The sequence below is a fragment of the Chiloscyllium plagiosum genome, unplaced genomic scaffold (assembly GCF_037043375.1).
Source record: "Chiloscyllium plagiosum isolate Xiang-an unplaced genomic scaffold, Cpla_swu_hap1 HiC_scaffold_22, whole genome shotgun sequence".
NCBI classification, from domain to species: Eukaryota; Metazoa; Chordata; class Chondrichthyes; order Orectolobiformes; family Hemiscylliidae; genus Chiloscyllium; species Chiloscyllium plagiosum.
Genome location: NW_028270160.1, coordinates 6880699 through 6899632, shown reverse-complemented (window position 1 = coordinate 6899632; position 18934 = coordinate 6880699). Strand labels below are relative to the sequence as shown.

The 18934-nt window shown below is 50.1% G+C and overlaps 1 protein-coding gene across 3 annotated transcripts; it reads left to right on the top strand.

Annotated features, from left to right (window-relative positions):
• The first annotated feature begins 32 nt into the window (after nucleotides 1-32).
• twnk (twinkle mtDNA helicase) lies at nucleotides 33-17624 on the top strand. 3 transcript variants are annotated; one of them, XR_015760865.1, is made up of 6 exons: nucleotides 33-610; nucleotides 3410-4729; nucleotides 7925-8165; nucleotides 11506-11613; nucleotides 11975-12182; nucleotides 12479-12615. XR_015760865.1 is itself a non-coding variant. In XM_043713066.2 (6 exons), the coding sequence occupies exons 2-6, from the start codon at nucleotides 3415-3417 to the stop codon at nucleotides 16004-16006; spliced, it is 2058 nt and encodes a 685-aa protein (XP_043569001.2). In that variant the 5' UTR covers nucleotides 33-610; nucleotides 3410-3414; the 3' UTR covers nucleotides 16007-17624. The 3 variants fall into 3 exon arrangements, 1 of the variants encoding a protein (XP_043569001.2); XR_015760864.1 differs by having other exon boundaries at nucleotides 11972-12182; XM_043713066.2 differs by lacking the exon at nucleotides 11975-12182 and adding an exon at nucleotides 15755-17624 and having other exon boundaries at nucleotides 12479-12620.
• The last annotated feature ends 1310 nt before the right edge of the window (nucleotides 17625-18934 follow it).

The window sequence follows — 18934 nt, the reverse complement described above, 5'->3', positions numbered from 1 at the left end:
AGGTGCACACTCGGGAGAGGAAATAAAAACAAACTCCACTTAATAACGTGGGAAAAGAGAATGTGCATCGCAACGCAGTTTTTGAAAGAAAATGCAAAATGACAGAAGTGGGACGTGCGGGGGGAGAGGAGTGCTGAATGTTGCAAAGGAATAACGGAGGGGAAAGCGGGAATAGTGGCAATGGGATTGCACAGATAGATGGGCGGAATGTCACCCACACAGCGGGAGCAAAGGGGGATGCCTTCGATACTTAGTCAGGCAGCGCGCGGTGACGTTACTCCCAGGACAACGTTCCAAATCCCCGGGCCTGGGTTCTGCAGCACGCGCCGCCGGGCCCACTATTTGTTACACCGTTTGTTACATATTTTGTTACACGGCCCCTGTTTGCTACACGTGGGGAAGCGGAGGCGCTCACTCAGGAGCGAATGCACCCGCTCCCTCTACATCTCCCTCTCCATCTCTCTCTCTCTCCGTAAACAGACTCCTTCCAGCAGCAGCAGGAGCCGGTGCCTGCAATTTGGCCGGTTTACAATGCACCGGCTGGAAGCCCCGGGAGAGGGCGGCCGACCGAATTTGGAGGGATAACGCCGGCTCCTGCAAATCCCGCTCGGTAGGTAGTGTGCAAGCGGACCCTCTCTCCTCTCCAAGGGGATTTTATTCCCCCCCCCCCAAAGGAACATGATCGGGTTTTTAATGTGTATTTGGTTACCTTGACTTTACGTGAGTTAAGCGGTCGCCTTGCACAGTTCTGTGTGCAACAGCGAGACACGGGAAAGGTGACCCGTTGAATTTATACCGCGCAAATCACAAAAGCGGTTTGTTATGGAATCCCACACAGCAAAACTACAATATCACAGCAAAAAAAATTGTACCCTCCGCGATCCGGCCTCAGTTTAGGGTTAGTTTAGTGGAAAGAGTATTTGAGATACACTATTCCTGCACCCGGGTTCCTAATCTGTTCCATTTGCAGTTTTAAAACAGGGAGCCTTAGTCTAAAATGCAAAAGGTTCATCACCAATAGATTATATCCTCAGATTCCCCCCGCCTTTTTAATGAGACCCAGAGAAGGGTGGATGTTCACTTTTCTGACAAAAGACTGATTTGCATTTGTATAGCCTCTTACATGACCACGCACATAGGTCTTGACAGCGAATGAAGTGCTTTTGTCGGGCTAGTGGATGTGGTCGGTTAGGAAATATGGCAGTTAATGTGGACCCAGCGAGCAGCAACAAAGAGCATTGTGAAAATGAGCAGTTAGTCTGAGTGTGAGTTTGTTCTTCAAAGTCATGCCGCTGGGTTTTTCGGTCTCTCTGAACTGGCAGGTCTAATTCCACATGTGAACCGGAGAGTACCTCAGACCGTATAGCACTCCCCTACACTGCATTGCAGTTCAAACCCACCATCTGGTGTTTCAGGTGCAAAACTGATTATCAACAGGAGCACCCCAGACAATGGGATCTTCCTGTGCTGGTCAGGAGCATCCCAGACAATGGGATCTTCCCGTGCTGGTCAGGATTAAAGGGAGGACCCTGGGGCCATGTGGAAAAAAAAGGCACTTCATTGATTGTCATTTATCACAAACACAGACTTTGGCGTTGTGATTCGAGATCTCTCCAAGTAAGAGAAGAATTGAGTTGTGTTCTCATTGACAGGTTGTACAGGCTTCGGGGCTGATAGACCTCAGCTTTTGCCTAAAGTTGAACTAAATCAGTGAGTTCATGCATTCAACAGCAGGAGTAAATATCATTGAGTGGCACAGTGGCTAGCACAGCTGCCCCACAGCTCCAGGGACCTGGGTTTGGTTCCACCCTCAGGCGACTGTGTGGAGTTTGCACGTTCTCCCCGTGTCTGCGTGAGTTTCCTCCGGGTGCTCCGGTTTCCCACAGTCCAAAGATGTGCAGGTCAGGTGCGTTAGCCATGGGAAAAGCAGTTTACAGGAATAAGTAGGGGACTGGGTCTGGGTGAGGATTGGTGTGGACTCGATGGGCTGAATGGCCTGCTGTAGGGATTCTATGATTACCTTCCTGATGGGAATGAGCAGCCTCTGCTACTAAGGGCTAGAATGGCACCACAAGGGGAACTTGTGCATGGCCTGAGTGTGGAGATTATTGGAGCAGAGGGTGATGGGAGTGAGAAATGCTGGTTGGGCTGCACCAGACTTGGCATTTCTTTTACTCAGGGAGAAAGTGAGGACTGCAGATGCTGGAGATCAGAGTTGAAAATGTGTTGCTGGAAAAGCGGAGCAGGTCAGGCAGCATCCAAGGAGCAGGAGAATCGACGTTTCGGGCATGAGCCCAGCATTTATTGCCCGTCCCATTTGCCCCTTGAGAAGGTGGGGGGTAAGCTACCTTCTTGAACTCCTGCAGTCCATGTGCTGTGGGTTGGACCCACGATGCCCTTAGGGAGGGAATTCCAGGATTGTGACCCAGAGAAAGTGAAGGAACGGCGATATATTTCCAAGTCAGGATGGTGAGTGGCTCAGAGGGGAACTTGCAGGGGGTGGTGTTCCCATGTATCAGCTGCCCTTCTCCTCCTGGATGGAAGTGGTGATGGGTTTGGAAGGTGCTGTCTGAGGCAGTTTGGTGAATTTCCACAGTGCACCTTCTAGATGACAGAATGACTGAGTGCAGATTGTGATGCGGGTTTTTATAGGTTCTGAGAAAAGGCGTGAGTGAAGGAGATGATGCAGATATCGCTGTAGGAAGTGGGAATATCTCACCTGTATGTGGGGAATGGGTTGGAGCAGTACCGATGGCAGGTCAAGTGTTCTACCTCTGTGAGGTGGAGGGCAGAGGATACCTTGATGTCCTCTGGCTCACGTTGTGTTCCTCCTTTGGCCCCCATCCCTCCTTATGTTTGTAACGTCCTCCCAACCCTGGGTGAGCTTCAGTGGCTCTGAGGAGAAAGTGAGGACTGCAGATCAGAGCTGAAAATGTGTTGCTGGAAAAGTGCAGCAGGTCAGGCAGCATCCAAGGAGCAGGAGAATCGACGTTTCGGGCATGAGCCCTTCTTCAGGGCTCCTGAAGAAGGGCTCATGCCCGAAACATCGATTCTCCTGCTCCTTGGATGCTGTCTGACCTGCTGCGCTTTTCCAGCAACACATTTTCAGTTCAGTGCCTCTGACACCATCTGTGGAGAGGGGGAAATGGAATGAACTTTCGGGGTGACACTTCATCAGAGCTGTTTTTTCTCTCTCTGCCGGTGGGACCAGAACTGCTGAGTTTCTCCAGCAATTTGGTTCCTCGAAAGCCGTCTTCTTTAGAGTGCTAACGCTGGGGTGTTAGAATCCTGTCCGGCTGCATCCCCTGTTGGGAAAGAGGGGGAATGTATTTTCACTCTGTGAAGGGCGCTACAGGAATGCAGTTTGTTCCTGTTTTGTTTTGCTTAACCTGCCTTTCTCTGTCCACAGGGAGCATGCTGTGCACGTTTCACCGTGCGTACGGCGCAGTGCAGGGCTCCAGCTTGTCATGGAGGGGGTACGGCGCGCTGAGACGATGTCCCAGCGCCTGGGGGCTGCCATCTCTCCCACAATGCGCCCCCCTGACCCTCTCCTTCTGCTCCAGGGGAGGCGGGAAAGGCAAGAGCCGGGGTCCTGAGGAGGCCGAGGCCGCTTTCTCGTCGGTGACGGTGACAGAGATCCGCCAGTTCCTGCGTGCCAAGGGCGTCCCCTTCCACGACGGCTACAGCTGCCTACAGGCCCCCAGCCCATTCACCACCACCACTACCACAGACCCCGGGGGACACAGGGAGACCTGTTCGCTGTTCATCGACAAGACGACCGGGGGCTTTGTGTGCACGGAGAGCTCGCTGGAGGGCAGCTGGCGGGATCTGCAGGACTGTCTGGAGGTGATGCAGAGGGAAGGCCGGCAGAGCCTGGGCCCCGATGTCAGGCTGGAGGCACCCGACAGCGACCGGGAGCTGGCCGAGAGGCAGGAGGAGCTGGGCGAGGCCCAGAGAGTCTGGGACAGGGCGACGGCCTTCCCGGAGCTGCCCGCGGACACCGCCAGGTCGGTCAAGGCCGCTTTCGGGATGGAGAAGGTCACCGAGGCCACCCTGGGGAAGCTGAGCGTCAGGTACTGCCAGGCCTCTGGGAGCCTGGTGTTCCCGTGGTTCGGAGGAAGGGACTCAGGGCTCCGAGGTCTGAAGCTGCTGTCTGTGCAGCAAGAGGGTGACAGGCTAGAGTACACAGCGACCACGCTACCCCGGGCAGGCCGTTACCACAACCTCTTTGGCCTGCACATGCTGAGCAGGAAGGACACGGCGTTGGTCCTCACCGCCAGGGAGGCCGACTGCCTGGCAGTGAGCTGTTCCACCGGCCTACCCTGTGTCTCCCTGCCCCGGGGGGTCAGCTGCCTGCCCCCTCCCCTCCTGCCCTACCTCGAGCAGTTCAAGAGGATCACCCTGTGGCTGGGCAGTGACCTCCGGGCCTGGGAGGCCTCCAAGATCTTCGCCCGGAAGCTGAACATCAAGCGGTGTTACCTGGTGCGGCCTGGCGAGCAGCAGCCCTGCCCACTGGAGGCTCTGGCAGCCGGCCTCAACCTGGGCAAGATCGTCAGGAACGCTGTGGCCGCCGGTCACAAATCCATCATCTCCTTCCGGCAGCTGAGGGACGAGGTCTTCGGAGAGCTGGCCAACGCCGAGCAGGTCTCCGGGATCCAGTGGCAACGCTTTCCGGACCTGAACAAACTCCTCAAGGGCCACCGTAAAGGCGAGCTGACTGTGTTCACAGGTAAATAACAAAATAAAAACACCGAAAGAACGACAGGCCGCTGGAGAGCTGAGGCGAAAGCAGATGTTTGCAGGAAAACCTGTTGGGGGGGGGGGGGCGGTATGGTGGCTCAGTGGTTAGCACTGCTGTCTCACAGCACCAGGGGCCCAGGTTCAATTCCAGCCTCAGGTATCTGTCTGTGTGGAGTTTGCACATTCTCCCCGTGTCTGCGTGGGTTTCCTCCGGGTGCTCCGGTTTCCTCTAAAGATGTGCAGGCCAGGTGAATTGGCCATGTTAAATTGCTCACAGTGTTAGTCAGAGGGAAATGGGTCTGGGTGGGTTACTCTTCGGAGGGTTGGTGTGGACTGGTTGGGCTGATGGGCCTGTTTCCACACTGTAGGGAATCTAATCTAATCATCTCAGCAGGTCAGCAACAATTAAAAGACAACTTCAGAATTGGTGTAGTGGACAGCAAAGAAGGTTACCTCAGAGTACAACAGGATCTTGGTCAGATGGGCCGAGGAGTGGCAGATGGAGTTTAATTTAATTAAATGCGAGGTGCTGTATTTTGGAAAGGCAAATCAGGACAGGACTGATACACTTAATGGTAAGGTTCTGGGGAGAGTTGCTGAACAAAGAGACCTTGAAATGCACGTTCATAGTTCATTGAAAATGTAATCGTACGTGGATAGGATAGTGGAGGAGGTGTTTGGCTTGCCTTTATTGATCAGTATATTGAGTACAGTCTGTTCTATAACATGATGGCTGTGTTCTTGTGTAACCCCACTTTGTAGATAAATCGAGCTTTAGAAACAGCGCTTAAAAGTATTGGCGATGTAATCACGTTACAGCCAACACATGTTTTAAGTTTGTGCTGCAGAAACAACGTCCCCAATTTGTCAGTCAGTGAATTCGCATTGACGAAACAACATGCACTGTACCAGAACGAGCTGTATCAGAATTGAGACGTCATGTTGTAGCTGTACAGGACATTGGTGAGGCCACTTTTGAATATTGCTAACAAATGTGGTTGCCCTTCTATAGAAGGGATATTGTGAAACTTGAAAGGGTTCAGAAAAAATTGACAAGGATGTTGCCAGGGTTGGAAGATCTGAGCTACAAGGAGAGGCTGAACAGGCTGGGGCTGTTTTCCCTGGAGCGTCGGAGGCTGAGGGGTGACCTTATGGAGGTCTATTGATTCTTAATTCCAGGTTTTAAAAAAAAAATGAATCCACCAAATGCCGTGGGTGGGATTTGAACGCAGGTCCCTGGGACATTATCTGGGTCTCTGGATTAACAGTCCAGTGATAAGACCACTAGACCAACACCTCCCCATAACTCATGGCTTTTTGGACTCAAGTTCACAATGATGTTTGACATCAAGGCTATGCTATAGAGGCATGCATAGGGTAAATTAGCAAGGTCTTTTCCCTGGGCTGGGGGAGTCCAGAACGAGAGGACATAGGTTTAGGGTGAGAGGAGAAAGATTTAAATAAGGTCTGAGGGGTAACCTTTTGACACAGAGGGTGGTGCATGTATGGAATGAGCTGCCAGAGGAAGTGGTGGAGGCTGGTACAATTGCGACATTTAAAAGGCATCTGGATGGGATTATGAATAGAAAGCGATTAGAGGGATATGGGCCAAATGCTGACAAATGTGAGTAGGTCAGATTGATATCTGATCAGCGTTGGATCCATAGGGTCTCTTTCCGTGTTATATGACTCTAGGTACATGAACAGGAAAGGTTTAAAGGGATGTGGGCCAAATGCTGGCAAATAGGACTACATTACTTTAGAAACTTGGTTGGCATGGATGTATTGGACTGAAGGGCCTGTCTATGTGCTGTATGACAGTATGACTAGGTCTGGCGGCATCTGTGGAGAGAAATCAGAGTTAATGTTTCAAGTCCAGTGACCCTTCCTCAGAACTCACCTGCTGAGATTTTCCAGCAATTTCAGTTTTTGCGGTTAATTTGGTCAAGGGTCCCAATTCATGTTCGCAAAGGATGGGGGAGGGCAACTGGATAGATCCACATTTCAGTTTAGTAATGAGCTGGTGGGGTATGTGAAGGGTCGGTTAGCTCAGTTGGCTGGATGGCTGTTTTGACACACAGACTGACGCCAACAGTGTGCGTTCGATCCCCGCAACAGCTGAGGTGACCATGAAGGATGCTCCTTCTCAACCCCTCTCCTTATCTGAGACGTGGTGACCCTCCGATTAAACCACCACCCGGCAGCTCTCTCTGAGAAGAGAACAGCGCTGTGGTCCTCTATGGTGACTTTATCTTCCCTTACCACAGGATGGGGATGTCACTGGCTGGGCCAGCATTTATTGTCAATCCCTAATTGCCCAGAGGGCAGTCCAGAGTCAACCACATTGCTGTGGGTCTGGAGTCACATGTAGACCAGACCAGGTAAGGATGGCAGGTTCCTTCCCTAAAGGGCATTAGTGACCCAAATGGGTTTTTCCTGACCATTGGCAATGGATTCATGGTCATCGTTAGATTCTTAATTCCAGGCTTTTTAAAAATTGAATGCCGTGGGTGGGATTCAAATCCAGTCCCTGGGACATTACCTGGGTCTCTGGATTAACAGTCCAGTGATAATTCCACTAGACCATCGCCTCCCCATGACTCATGGCATATTGTACTCAGGTTCACAATGACATTTGACATCAAGGCTATGCTGTGTAGCGGGTGTACCTGATAGGGACTGGCTAATCCAGGATAAGCAAACCAGGCTGGCTTATTGTAAACACCCAGCTCTCTCTCTCTCTCTCTCTCTCTCTCTCTCGCTCTCTCTCTCTCTCGCTCTCTCTCTCTCTCGCTCTCTCTCTCTCTCTCTGTCGCTCTCTCTCTCTCTCTGTGTCGCTCTCACTGTCTCTCTCTCACTGTCTCTCTCTCACTGTCGCTCTCTCTCTGTCTCTCTCTCTCTGTCTCTCTCTCTGTCTCTCTCTCACTGTCTCTCTCTCACTGTCGCTCTCTCTCTGTCTCTCTCTCTCTCTGTCTCTCTCTCTCTGTCTCTCTCTGTCTCTCTCTCTCTGTGTCTCTCTCTCTGTGTCTCTCTCGCTGTCTCTGTCTCTGTCGCTCGCTCTCTCTCTCTCTGTCTCTGTCGCTCTCTGTCTCTGTCTCTGTCGCTGGCTCGCTCGCGCGCTCTCTCTCTCTCTCTCTCTCTCTCTCTCTCTCTCTGTCTCTGTCTCTGTCTCTCTCAACAATAGGTCCTACAGGCAGTGGAAAGACCACCTTCATTAGTGAGTATGCTCTGGACCTCTGTATCCAAGGCGTGAACACCCTGTGGGGAAGCTTTGAGATTAACAACGTGCGGCTGGCCAAGATCATGCTGACTCAGTTTGCGATGCAGCGCCTGGATGATCAGCTGGAGAAGTACGACGAGTGGGCGGACAAGTTTGAGAGCCTGCCGCTGTTCTTCATGACCTTTCACGGCCAACACAGCATCAAGTAAAGTATTTGGCGAGGATGGCTCAATAACCATTGGTATTCTTATGCAGTAAGGCCTCCCAAGGGTAGGAAACCAGTGGACATGGCGCGGACTCAATGGGCCAAGTGGCCTCTTCTGTGCTGTGAGATTTGCAGTGCAGGAGGACAGGAAGGAAGGAGTGACTCGAGCGAGAAGGTGTGGAGAGGGTCAGGGAGGGAGTTCCAGATCCTGAGGCCTAGGTGGCTGAGTGGTGCGGAGAACAGAATCCGAGCACTGTGTGAGGCCACAGTGAGAATGATGATCGGATCCTGCAGGATCATAGCACTGGCACTGAAACCCTGAGGAGCAATCACTCTCACTACAGCTGGGGTAACCTCGTTTTCCTTTTGACTGAACCCACTTTTTAATTACGGGCGGCACGGTGGCTCACTGGTTAGCACTGCTGCCTCACAGCGCCAGGGACCCAGGTTCGATTCCAGCCTCGGGTGACCATGTGGAGTTTGCACATTCTCCCCGTGTCTGTGTGGGTTTTCTCCGGGTGCTGCAGTTTCCTCACACAATCCCGAGATGTGCAGGTCAGGGTGAATTGGCCAAGCTAAATTATCTTTGAGGAGAAAGTGAGGTCTGCAGATACTGGAGATCAGAGCTGAAAATGTGTTGCTGAAGAAGGGCTTATGCCCGAAACGTCGATTCTCCTGTTCCCCGGATGCTGCCTGACCTGTTGCGCTTTTCCAGCAACACATTTTCAGCTCAAGCTAAATTATCTGTTGTGTCCATGGATGTGCAGGTTAGGTGCATTAGCTAGGGGAGATGTAGAGTAATAGGGGAGGGGAATGGTTCTGAGTGGGTCACTTTTTGTAAGTTGGGCCGAAGGGCCTGTTTCCACACTGTAGGAATGCTATGAAATGAATTGTCTCTGGCACTTCCCCAGCCTGCAGGCTGGTACATGGGGTGTATGGTTTGAGCTGTGGATATGGGGGTTCTTACTGCACTGGCCCTTTGGCTTGTGTCTGTGCCCCACACACGCGCACCCCCCCCCCCCCCCCCCCCCCCCCCCCCCCACACCCCCCCGGTCTTCCAAGCTCCTGGTGGGTGAGGTGTTGAGGAAAGTCCCTGCAATTGTGTGTCAGGGCAGAATCCATCGCTAGTTACCCACTACCGTTCATTACCAGAATGTGGGGGGAGGGGTGTGTGGCAATGGTGAAGCAACCACATCAGGGCATTGAATATAGATCTCCACAGTCTGGATGCATGGCCATTCAGCCCATCGAGCCCACACTGACCCTCTGAAGGGCACCCTCACCCTGTCCCTGTAACCCTGCATTGCCCATGGCCAATCCACCCTAATCTGCACACCTCTGGACTGTGGGAGGAAACCCCTGCAGACATGGGGTGGGGTAATGTGCAAACTCCATACAAACAGTCGCCTGTGGGTGGGATCGATCTGGCTCTGTGAGGCAGCAGTGTTGAGTTTGCACATAGCCATGGGGAATGCAGGGTTACAGGGATAGGCTAAGGGGGTGGGATGCTGTTCAGAGGGTCACTGGGAGACTCGATGGGCTGAATGGCCTGCTTCCACACTGTAGGGATTCAACTACGCTTCTACACTGGGCAATGAAGGATAAAGCTGCAAGCGTCATTGTGTAAGTCAGAAGCAGATACACATTAGAAACCTGCAAAATCTACCTGAATAATCACACTGTGGCCCGTTACTCTTGAGAAACATTGATTGGCCAACAGGCTAATTCTTGTCAGACTGTTCTATTGTGGCCTTTTTCATCATCTGGCCTGCGACCATCCTGGCTGTGTACCTGATTTACCAGAATTATCATATCTTTAACTGTTGGGCTAAGGTGTCTGTAATTTCAAACCTTCTGTCTGCAGATTTGTAGATGGTAGCTCCCTAGTTTATACCATCCCCAGTAATCCTGGCGGGAGGAAATTTCCTCCCCCCAATTTACACATTGGTCATTTTGATCCACGGATCAGCTGTTGGGTAGCGTCTGAGTATTGCGACCCTGTCGTTGAGAAGATTCCCCCCCCCCCCACAGTCACTGCTGTTTGGGGATAACTGATTGGGTTATTGACTAGGACGCATGGAAGAGGTCCTGATGCCTGAGCTGACACTTCCAAAGAGTCATCCATTTGCTTCCATTCCATTTTCCCACAGCTCTCGGTCCTGCAAACGTCTCCCCTTCCAGAATTTATTTTATTCTCCAGCACCTTCCAGATCTCAGCTTGAGAAGAGAAGACAGATGCTGGAAGTCAGAGTCAGTAGACGTGGGGCTGGAAAAGCACAACAGGTCAGACAGCATCCGAGGAGCAGGAAGGTCAACGTTTCAGGCCTCTTCCAGCTCTATGTCTGTTGACTTCACCTTGAGGAGATTTCTCTTTGTGTCCCCTCTCCTTAAGGTCCCTGATCTTAAATTGTGGCTCCTGGTTACTGCCACTGTACAGCACAGAAAAAAGTCACTTGGCCCATTGAGTCTGCTCCTGTCTAAAACAGCCACCTAACTAGTCAGTCATTTTCCTTGACCCATAACCTTGTGTGCCTTGGTATTGCAAGTGCACATTTAAGTACTACGTATCCTCCCTAACAGAATCCATGTTGAGTCTGGAGCATCAGAGGCTGAGGAGTGACCTTATAGAGGTTTATAAAATCATGAGGGGCATGGATAGAGTAAATAGACAAGATCGTTTCCCTGGGGTCAGGGAGTCCAGAACTAGAGGGCAGAGGTTTAGGGTGAGAGGGGAAAGATTTAAAAGGGACTTAAGGGGCAACTTTTTCACACAGGGGATGGTGTGTATATGGAATGAGCTGCCAGAGGAAGTGGTGGAGGCTGGTACAATTGCAGCATTTAAAAGGCATGTGGATGGGAATATGAATAGGAAGGGTTTGGAGGGATATGGGCCGGGTGCTGGCAAATGGGATTAGACTAGGTTCAGATATCTGGTTGGCACTGATAGGTTGGACCAAAGGGTCTGTTTCTGTGCTGTACATCTCTCTGACTCAAGATCTCAATCAAATCTCCTGGACCTTCTTTGGTCTAAGGAGAACAATCCCAGCTTCTATTAGTCACAGGATTGTAAAAAGCACAGAAGGTGACCATTCAGCCCCAAGGGACCTGTGCCAGCCCAGTCTGTCCACACATACCGATGGTAGAACAAGGGAACAGAGACTGTGCTGGAAGAGACAGCTCAGCCCAGTTGGGGACACTGAAAGGGTCTGAATTTGTTGAGCCTCCTGAAATTTTAATGTTTGTAAGGTTTTGTTTTTGTCTGTGTTCTCATTTGCAATTCAAAACAGTGTTGGTTTATACAAACCGGGTGAATTTAACACCATTTCTCCTTATCCTGCAGGTCGGTTATTGATACAATGCAACATGCGGTATACATGTATGACATTAGCCACATTATTATAGACAACCTGCAGTTCATGATGGGACAGGAGCACCTCACTGTTGACAAGTAATTGAATATTTTTTAATATAATGCACCAGCTAAACTTTTTGCCAACTTTGCTTGCTAGATGTTTGCACCTTTCCAAGAATGGCGATGATTCTCCAGGTGGTATTGTTTATCGAGTTTTGAGAAGATATGTAGCTCAGGTTGAGGTTCTGGATGTAGGTTTGCTCGCTGAGCTGGAAGGTTCATTTTCAGATGTTTCGTCACCATACTAGGTAACATCTTCAGTGAGCCTCCGAATGAAGCACTGGCGGCGTTTCCTGCTTTCTATTTATATGTTTGAGTTTCCTAAGGATGGTGATGTCACTTCCTGTTGTGACATTATTTCCTATGATGATGTCATTTCTGCTCTTTTTCTCAGCAGTTGGTAAATTGGATCCAAGTCAATGTGTTTGTTGATAGAGTTCCAGTTGGAATGCCATGCATCTAGGAATTCTCGTGTGTGTCTCTGTTTGGCTTGTTTCCTGATGCCAGCCACCAAACCGATGTGAAAGTTACATTCTCTGGTTCTGGACTCTTTCTTCCTCCCCCCCCCCTGCCAAGAGAGAGGAGAAAGAACCCTGTCTGACTGGGCAAGTCAACTGTCTAACTCGCTTTGCTCTGATTTTAAAGAGCTGGAAATGTGTTGCTGGAAAGGCGCAGCAGGTCAGGCAGCATCCAGGGAACAGAAGAATCGACGTTTCGGGCATAAGCCCTTCTTGAAGAAGGGCTTATGCCCGAAACGTCGATTCTCCTGTTCTCTGGATGCTGCCTGACCTGCTGCGCCTTTCCAGCAACACATTTCCAGCTCTGATCTCCAGCATCTGCAGACCTCACTTTCTCCTCTGATTTTAAAGATGAAAGCTAAAACACTGTCTTTGTACCTCAGGTTTTCCGCGCAGGATTACATTGTCGGGACGTTTCGGAAGTTTGCTACAGACAATAGTTGTCATGTGACTCTGGTCATCCATCCCAGAAAGGAGGACGATGATAAGGAACTGCAGACTGCTTCAATCTTTGGGACAGCCAAGGCAAGTTCAAAGCAGGGACCACCAGGAGGCTCAGGGATGTGAATCACTTACAGTTATTCTTACCCTTTATCGCTCTGCGTTTCTGTAAATGTGAGCTCATCCAAAACTCTGCTGCCCTTATCCAAACTCTCACTGCCCTTCTCCCCCCCCACCTTACTCACTCCCCCCACCCCCTCCCATTACCCACTGCCCCCTGTACCCACTGCCTCCCCCTTTTCCCACCGACACACTGTCTGTAAAACTGAGACCACTGGCCTCTCTCTCTCCCTCCAAACCTGACCTCCTGTTGTTTATCCTCCTCTCTGTCCCCCTTTGAAGGTAATCGCTGTGATTGTTTGGATGTTAAACTCTGGAGTCCTCTCCCCATGTCTCTCACCCTCCCTTCTATATGTTCGAACACTGATACAATTGGAAGCCGATGGCCCTGATGTTTTGTCTGATCAATCTGCGACTTGCTGCAAGGCTCCGATCTGACCCAGTGACCGAACCCGGACAGTGATGCTGCCAAACATTGCTCTGTAATACTGCAACCACTAGCCAACCCTCCGTTACCCCTTCACATCCTCCTCAGTTTAAATAGTTTGATTACACATGGCCTTCGAAGTAGTGCTGCACTCTGAGTGATGCAGGCCCTGGGGTTTAGTTCAGCAACGAGTGCTCTCTCTGCTTTTATTCTTGAAATTGGTTTGGCTGCTTTTGGAATATTGCGTGCAGTTCTGGTCTCCTTCCTATCGGAAGGATGTTGTGAAACTTGAAAGGGTTCAGAAAAGATTTACAAGGATGTTGCCAGTGTTGGAGGGTTTGAGCTGAATAGGCCGGAGCTGTTTTCCCTGATGCGTCAGAGGCTGAGGGACGACCCTATAGAGGTTTATAAAATCATGAGGGACATGAATTGGATAAATAGACAAGGTCCCTTCCCTGGGGTGGGGGAGTCTGGAACTAGAGGGCATATTAGGTCTCTTGGTGGAGGCTGGTACAATTGCAACATTTAAAAGACATCTGGATGGGTATATGAATAGGAAGGGTTTGGAGGGATATGGGCCAAGTGCTGGCAAATGGGACTAGATTGGGTTAGGATAAGTTGGACCGAAGAGTCTGTTTCCATGCTGTACATCTATATGACTGTATGGCACTGCTGTTTCAGAGCAGGGTTACAGGTCTGCCACTTGCTGGGGAGCTGGCTGCGCCAGTTGAGGGCAGTAGGTCTCCTGCAATGGCCATTAGTGAACAGGAAGGGGATCTTTAACAACCCATTCCTGCCTATGGCCATCATTGAGTGCTGGCTTTTTAATGTTGGATTTATATCATTGATCTCTGGAATGGTGATCTTCAGTTACCTGGAGAGAATGGATCATTCAGCACTGGCCTTGGACCGGAGGAGGTTGAGGGGACAAATAAAATCACGAGGGATCCGGTAGGGTAGGTGGTGAGAATCTCTTCCCATTGGTGGAAGGGTTGAGAAAGAGAGAGCACAGACTCGATGTAATTGGCAAAAAGGAGCTTGGCAACACAAGGAGGAAACCTGTTCTGGAATGTACTGTCTGGGAATGTGGGCGGGAGGCAGGGTCACTTGTGTGGTTAGGATCTGGTTAGTGATCTTACCCCTTTTAGTGCTGTTGAGTTCCTAAATCAGCAACCAGTGGGGAATTGTAGCCCCCCACCCCCACCCGCCACCACCACCACCTCGGCATTTTCTAAATCCTGAGACATTTCACTCTAGGTTAATACTCTGCAGTTGAAGGTGCCCTTGACTCTTTATCCACCTGGGACCAATTGGAATCAGACTGTCACAGAGCTCTATAGGAAAGGCGAAGGCCCTTCAGCCCATCGAGAGTGTGATGGTCAAAAAACTATTCTAATCCCATTTCCCAGCGGTTTACCCATTGCCTTGTATACAATAGACAATAGGTGCAGGAGTAAGCCTTGGCATTGTGAGTGTACATCGAAATCCTTCTTCAGTGTGATGAGGGTTTGTACCTCTCCCACACTCACAGGCGGGGACTTCCAGAATACAACCAGCCTCTGGATGAAAGCTATAAAAATTGGGGAGGCAATGGCCTTTTGGTCTTATCACTAGACTGTTAATGCAGAGATCCAGGTAACGTTCTGGGGACCCGGCTTCGAATCCAGCCACGGCAGAAGGTGGAATTTGAATTCAATAAATAGCTAGAAATGAGAGTCTAATGATGACCATTGTCGATTGTCAGAAAAACGCATCTGTGTCACTAATGTTCTTGAGGGAAGGAAACTGCCATCCTTACCTGGTCTGGCCTCCATGGCAATGTGATTGACCCTGAACTGCCCTCAGAGCAATTAGTGATGGGCAATAAATGCTGGCCCGGCCAGTGGCATCCTCATTCCGTGAATGAACAAAAAAAATTGTCCTCACAGCCCATAAAACCATAAGACACAGGAGCAGATATGAGGCCATTCAGCCCATCGAGTCTGTTCTGCAATTCAATTGTGGTTGGTAAGTTTCACAACCCCATTCTCCGGTTTTTTATCGTAACTCTTTATTCCATTAATACTCAAGAACCTATCTATCTCAGTCTTAAATATACACAATGACCTGACCTCCACAGCCTTCTGTGCAAATGAATTCCACAGATTCCCCTCTCTCTGGCTAAAGAAGTTTCTCCTTATCCCCATCTAAAAGGTCTTCCCTTTTGTTCTAAGGCTGTGCCCTCGAGTCCTTGTCTGTCCTACAATGGAGACTTCCTGCCCCTTCCCTTCAATCTCAGTCCCCGGTCATTGACCCCTCCCTTGGTGGGGTGCGGGGAGTGGGATGTTTCCGTCCAAGTGTTGTTCCTGTTGAGTATTTCCTGTCTGGGAGATGAAGGGGCAAGGTCGGGCCAGGGTATGGTGGTGTTGGTGGGCTGGGTGAGGGGGGTGAGTGGTGGGGGAGCTGAGGGTGAGGTGGGATGTAATGGGGGAATGGTAATGGGGGGTGGGGGACTGGTGAGGGTATGTGGATTGGGGGTGTGTGGAAGGGGGGATGAGAAGTGGGGGGGTTGGTGGTGTGGGTGGGGGGCTGAAAGGTGGGGTGGGGGCTGGGGTGTGTGATGTTGGGGTGGGGGTGGGGTGCAGGATTGGCTAAAGCAGTGACTCACCTGGTTCTGTTTGGTTGGGCCCAGGCGAGTCAGGAAGCAGACAATGTGCTGATCCTCCAGGATAAGAAGCTAACCTCTGGCCCGGGCAGGCGCTACCTCCAGCTGGTGAAGAATCGCTTCGACGGAGAGCTGGGCGTGTTCCCGCTGGAATTCAAGAAGGCTTCGCTCACCTTCTCGGCCGTCAAGGGCAAGGTCAGGCTCCGAAAGGTGAAGGAGGAAGGCCAGAACGCCCCAGAGCAGCCTGGGAAATCTGCTGACGCCAAAGGCAAAAAGTGACGGAGTAGGCCACCTGTCCGTCCGGCTCGAGAAAGAGAAATGACAGAAGGGGAGGAACGTGGCTGCTGTTGGCCTCCTGCTCTCCAACTGCCCCAAGCCTAAGGGTTCCTATCACTTTAACATTTTGGGCAGTGATTTGGCAGAATGGTGAAACCCCCCCCCCCAGCAGGGAGACCTCAGCCTGTGGAAAAGGCCTGGCTGCTCCTCAGTGGGAACATGGACCTTCCTCAACCCATTTCTTCTCAAGGTCAGGTCCCCTCCCCCCACTCCAGTGCCCATCGAACAGCCAGCACTCTTATCCTGCAGCACAAAGATGCTGACAGAACTTTTAAACACTCAGTGACTGTTTTGTTTCCTGGCACCGTTGTCGTTTGATCTCTATCCCAATCTCTGACCTGTCCTTAACCCTGCTTTGGGCATCTTCCTGCATCTTAAACTGCATCTTCGTTCCTCCCCCTCATCAGTAACATAAATCCACACTGTCCCTTCCCCTCCCAACCCCAGTCCTGACAAAGGGTGACTGGACACAAAATGTTAACAGTTTCCACTTTCCACTGAGGCGGAGTTTTCCTGCATTTGCTTCAAAGCACTTGGAGGTGATTAAAAAGAGACAGCTATTATTTACCTGTCTTTAACCGAAACCCATCGTGTGTCCCCTGCAGAGATAGCCAAAAAGAAAACCACCTGTCAATTTTCACCGCTGCAGGGCTGAATGCACAGAAGGAAAGGACTTGCATTTATATATCGCCTTTCACAGGAGTGCTGTGCAGTCAGTGATGTACTGCCCCAGTCCAGTCGCTGATTCACCCTCAGCACCAGTGAGGGAGACGTACTGAATCCAGGGTACACTGAGTTGGTGTGTACTTGACTCACTGCCTGACAAGAGAACTGACAATGAGAATGCTTGACGTTTACTGTCTTTTATTTGAGTTTTTATTTGTAAAGCACTGTGACCATATTTGGGAACCTAACTCCCCGAGGCTGACACACTGACTCTAGCTCCTCGCTGGGGGACGGTCAATCCTCATCAGCTCCAGCTCCTGTTGTGAAGACACTACCTGGAAACGGCCAGGAGCAGGAAGAGGGCTGCAACGCTGGAAATCAGAAATGGTGGAAATGCTTGTTAGGGGCAGACAGCGCTGTGAAGAGAGAAAACCTGAACTCATGTTTCAGCTCAGTGACTTCCATCAGAATGGGCTCGTGTGGACAGTTTTCGGTGTAAAATATTTAATGCTGTTTCTCTCTTCACAGACTTGGCTGGTGTTTTCCAGTATTTTGGATTTTTGTATAAAAACTGCGGCCCTTACTAACAGTGTGTGTGTGTGTCTGTCTGTCTCTGTGTGTGTCTGGATATGAGTGTGCATCTGTCTCTCTGTGTCAAGATGTGTGTGTCTGTCTCTGACGTCTGGATGTGTGTGTTCCTATGAGTTTGCCTGTCAGTATATGCACATCCATGTGTGTGCCTGTCTGTCAGTGTGTATCCAGGTGTGTGTATGTGCACACTACGTTATCATGTGGGTTTCTAACTCAACCAACTACCTCCTTGTTTACCAAAGCACATAGGAGAAAGTGAGGACTGCAGATGCTGGAGATCAGAGCTGAAAATGTGTTGCTGGAAAAGCGCAGCAGGTCAGGCAGCATCCAAGGAACAGGAGAATCGACGTTTCGGGCATAAGCCCTTCCTGAAGAAGGGCTTATGCCCGAAACAAGATTCTCCTGTTCCTTGGATGCTGCCTGACCTGCTGCGCTTTTCCAGCAACACATTTTCAGCTCAGTACCAAAGCACATACACATGTTCCCCTTTCGAAACCTGGAGATTTTTATCATCATGTAATTATCTCAAGATTATGTCCAGCCTTTGACCTGTTCTCAGGCTAAAGCTGAAGGAATGAATTTGACCCTGAATAAAACTGCTGACCAATGTTGTTAATATATTGAATTCCGTTTCCCATTCCTATCACAGAGGCTGTGACACTGATTGGATTGTTTTGCAGAGTATAACTGTACCATTGTTTCAATCAGTGCTAGATGCACTGCTGAGGTCTGTGTATGTATTTCGGGGTCACATGGCTCTTAGGAGATGGTTGTCTACTTCTGAATTATGCACCATTTTTCCGTCTTTTTTTTAAAAAATGAAACCTGATTCATGTTTTATTCCCAATGTCGCTGCTATGTGTTAGGATTAATTATGCATACTCGAGCCGATTAGAAATTATGTCTGACTATTCACTATGTGATTCTGATCTCACTTTTTGTAATAAAATGGAACATTGCACTGTGTCTGTTGACTTGAAAAATTCTCAGGATCTACAGCAACTCGCCACAGGCATCAGGTGAGTGTGAATGAACCTGATGGAGTTTGGGACTGACTAAAAGACTGCTTGGAATTTGGAACTTGCTATTATAAATCACGGTGGCTCAGTGGTCAGCACTGCTGCCTCACAGCACCAGGGTCCCAGGTTCAATTCCAGCCTTGGGTGACTGTGTGGAATTTTGCACATTCTCCCCTGTGTCTGCGTGGGTTTCCTCCCACAGTCCAAAGATGTGCAGGTTAGTTGAATTGGCCATGCTAGATTGCCCATAGTGTTTTTAGGTGCATCAGTCAGAGGGAAATGGGTCTGGGCGGGTTACTCTTCGGAGGGTCAGTGTGGACTTGTTGGGCTGAAGGGCCTGTTCCACACTGTAGGGAATCTTCTTAAAAAAAAATCTAAAGCATGGGTGAGAAGTTTAGGTCTATTCTAGGAAACTCCAGACAAGTACATATGAGAGAATGGCAAAAGAGCTGGTAATAGGGTTTGGAGCAGATTCTTAGGAAATATAAAGGCCAAGGGTTTGTCTGTAAACACTCTGCTATCTACTTTCTCCTCACCAGATGGTGCTAAATCTCTGCATCAGCATTTGAAAGAAGGTTTAATTGCAATTGAGAAA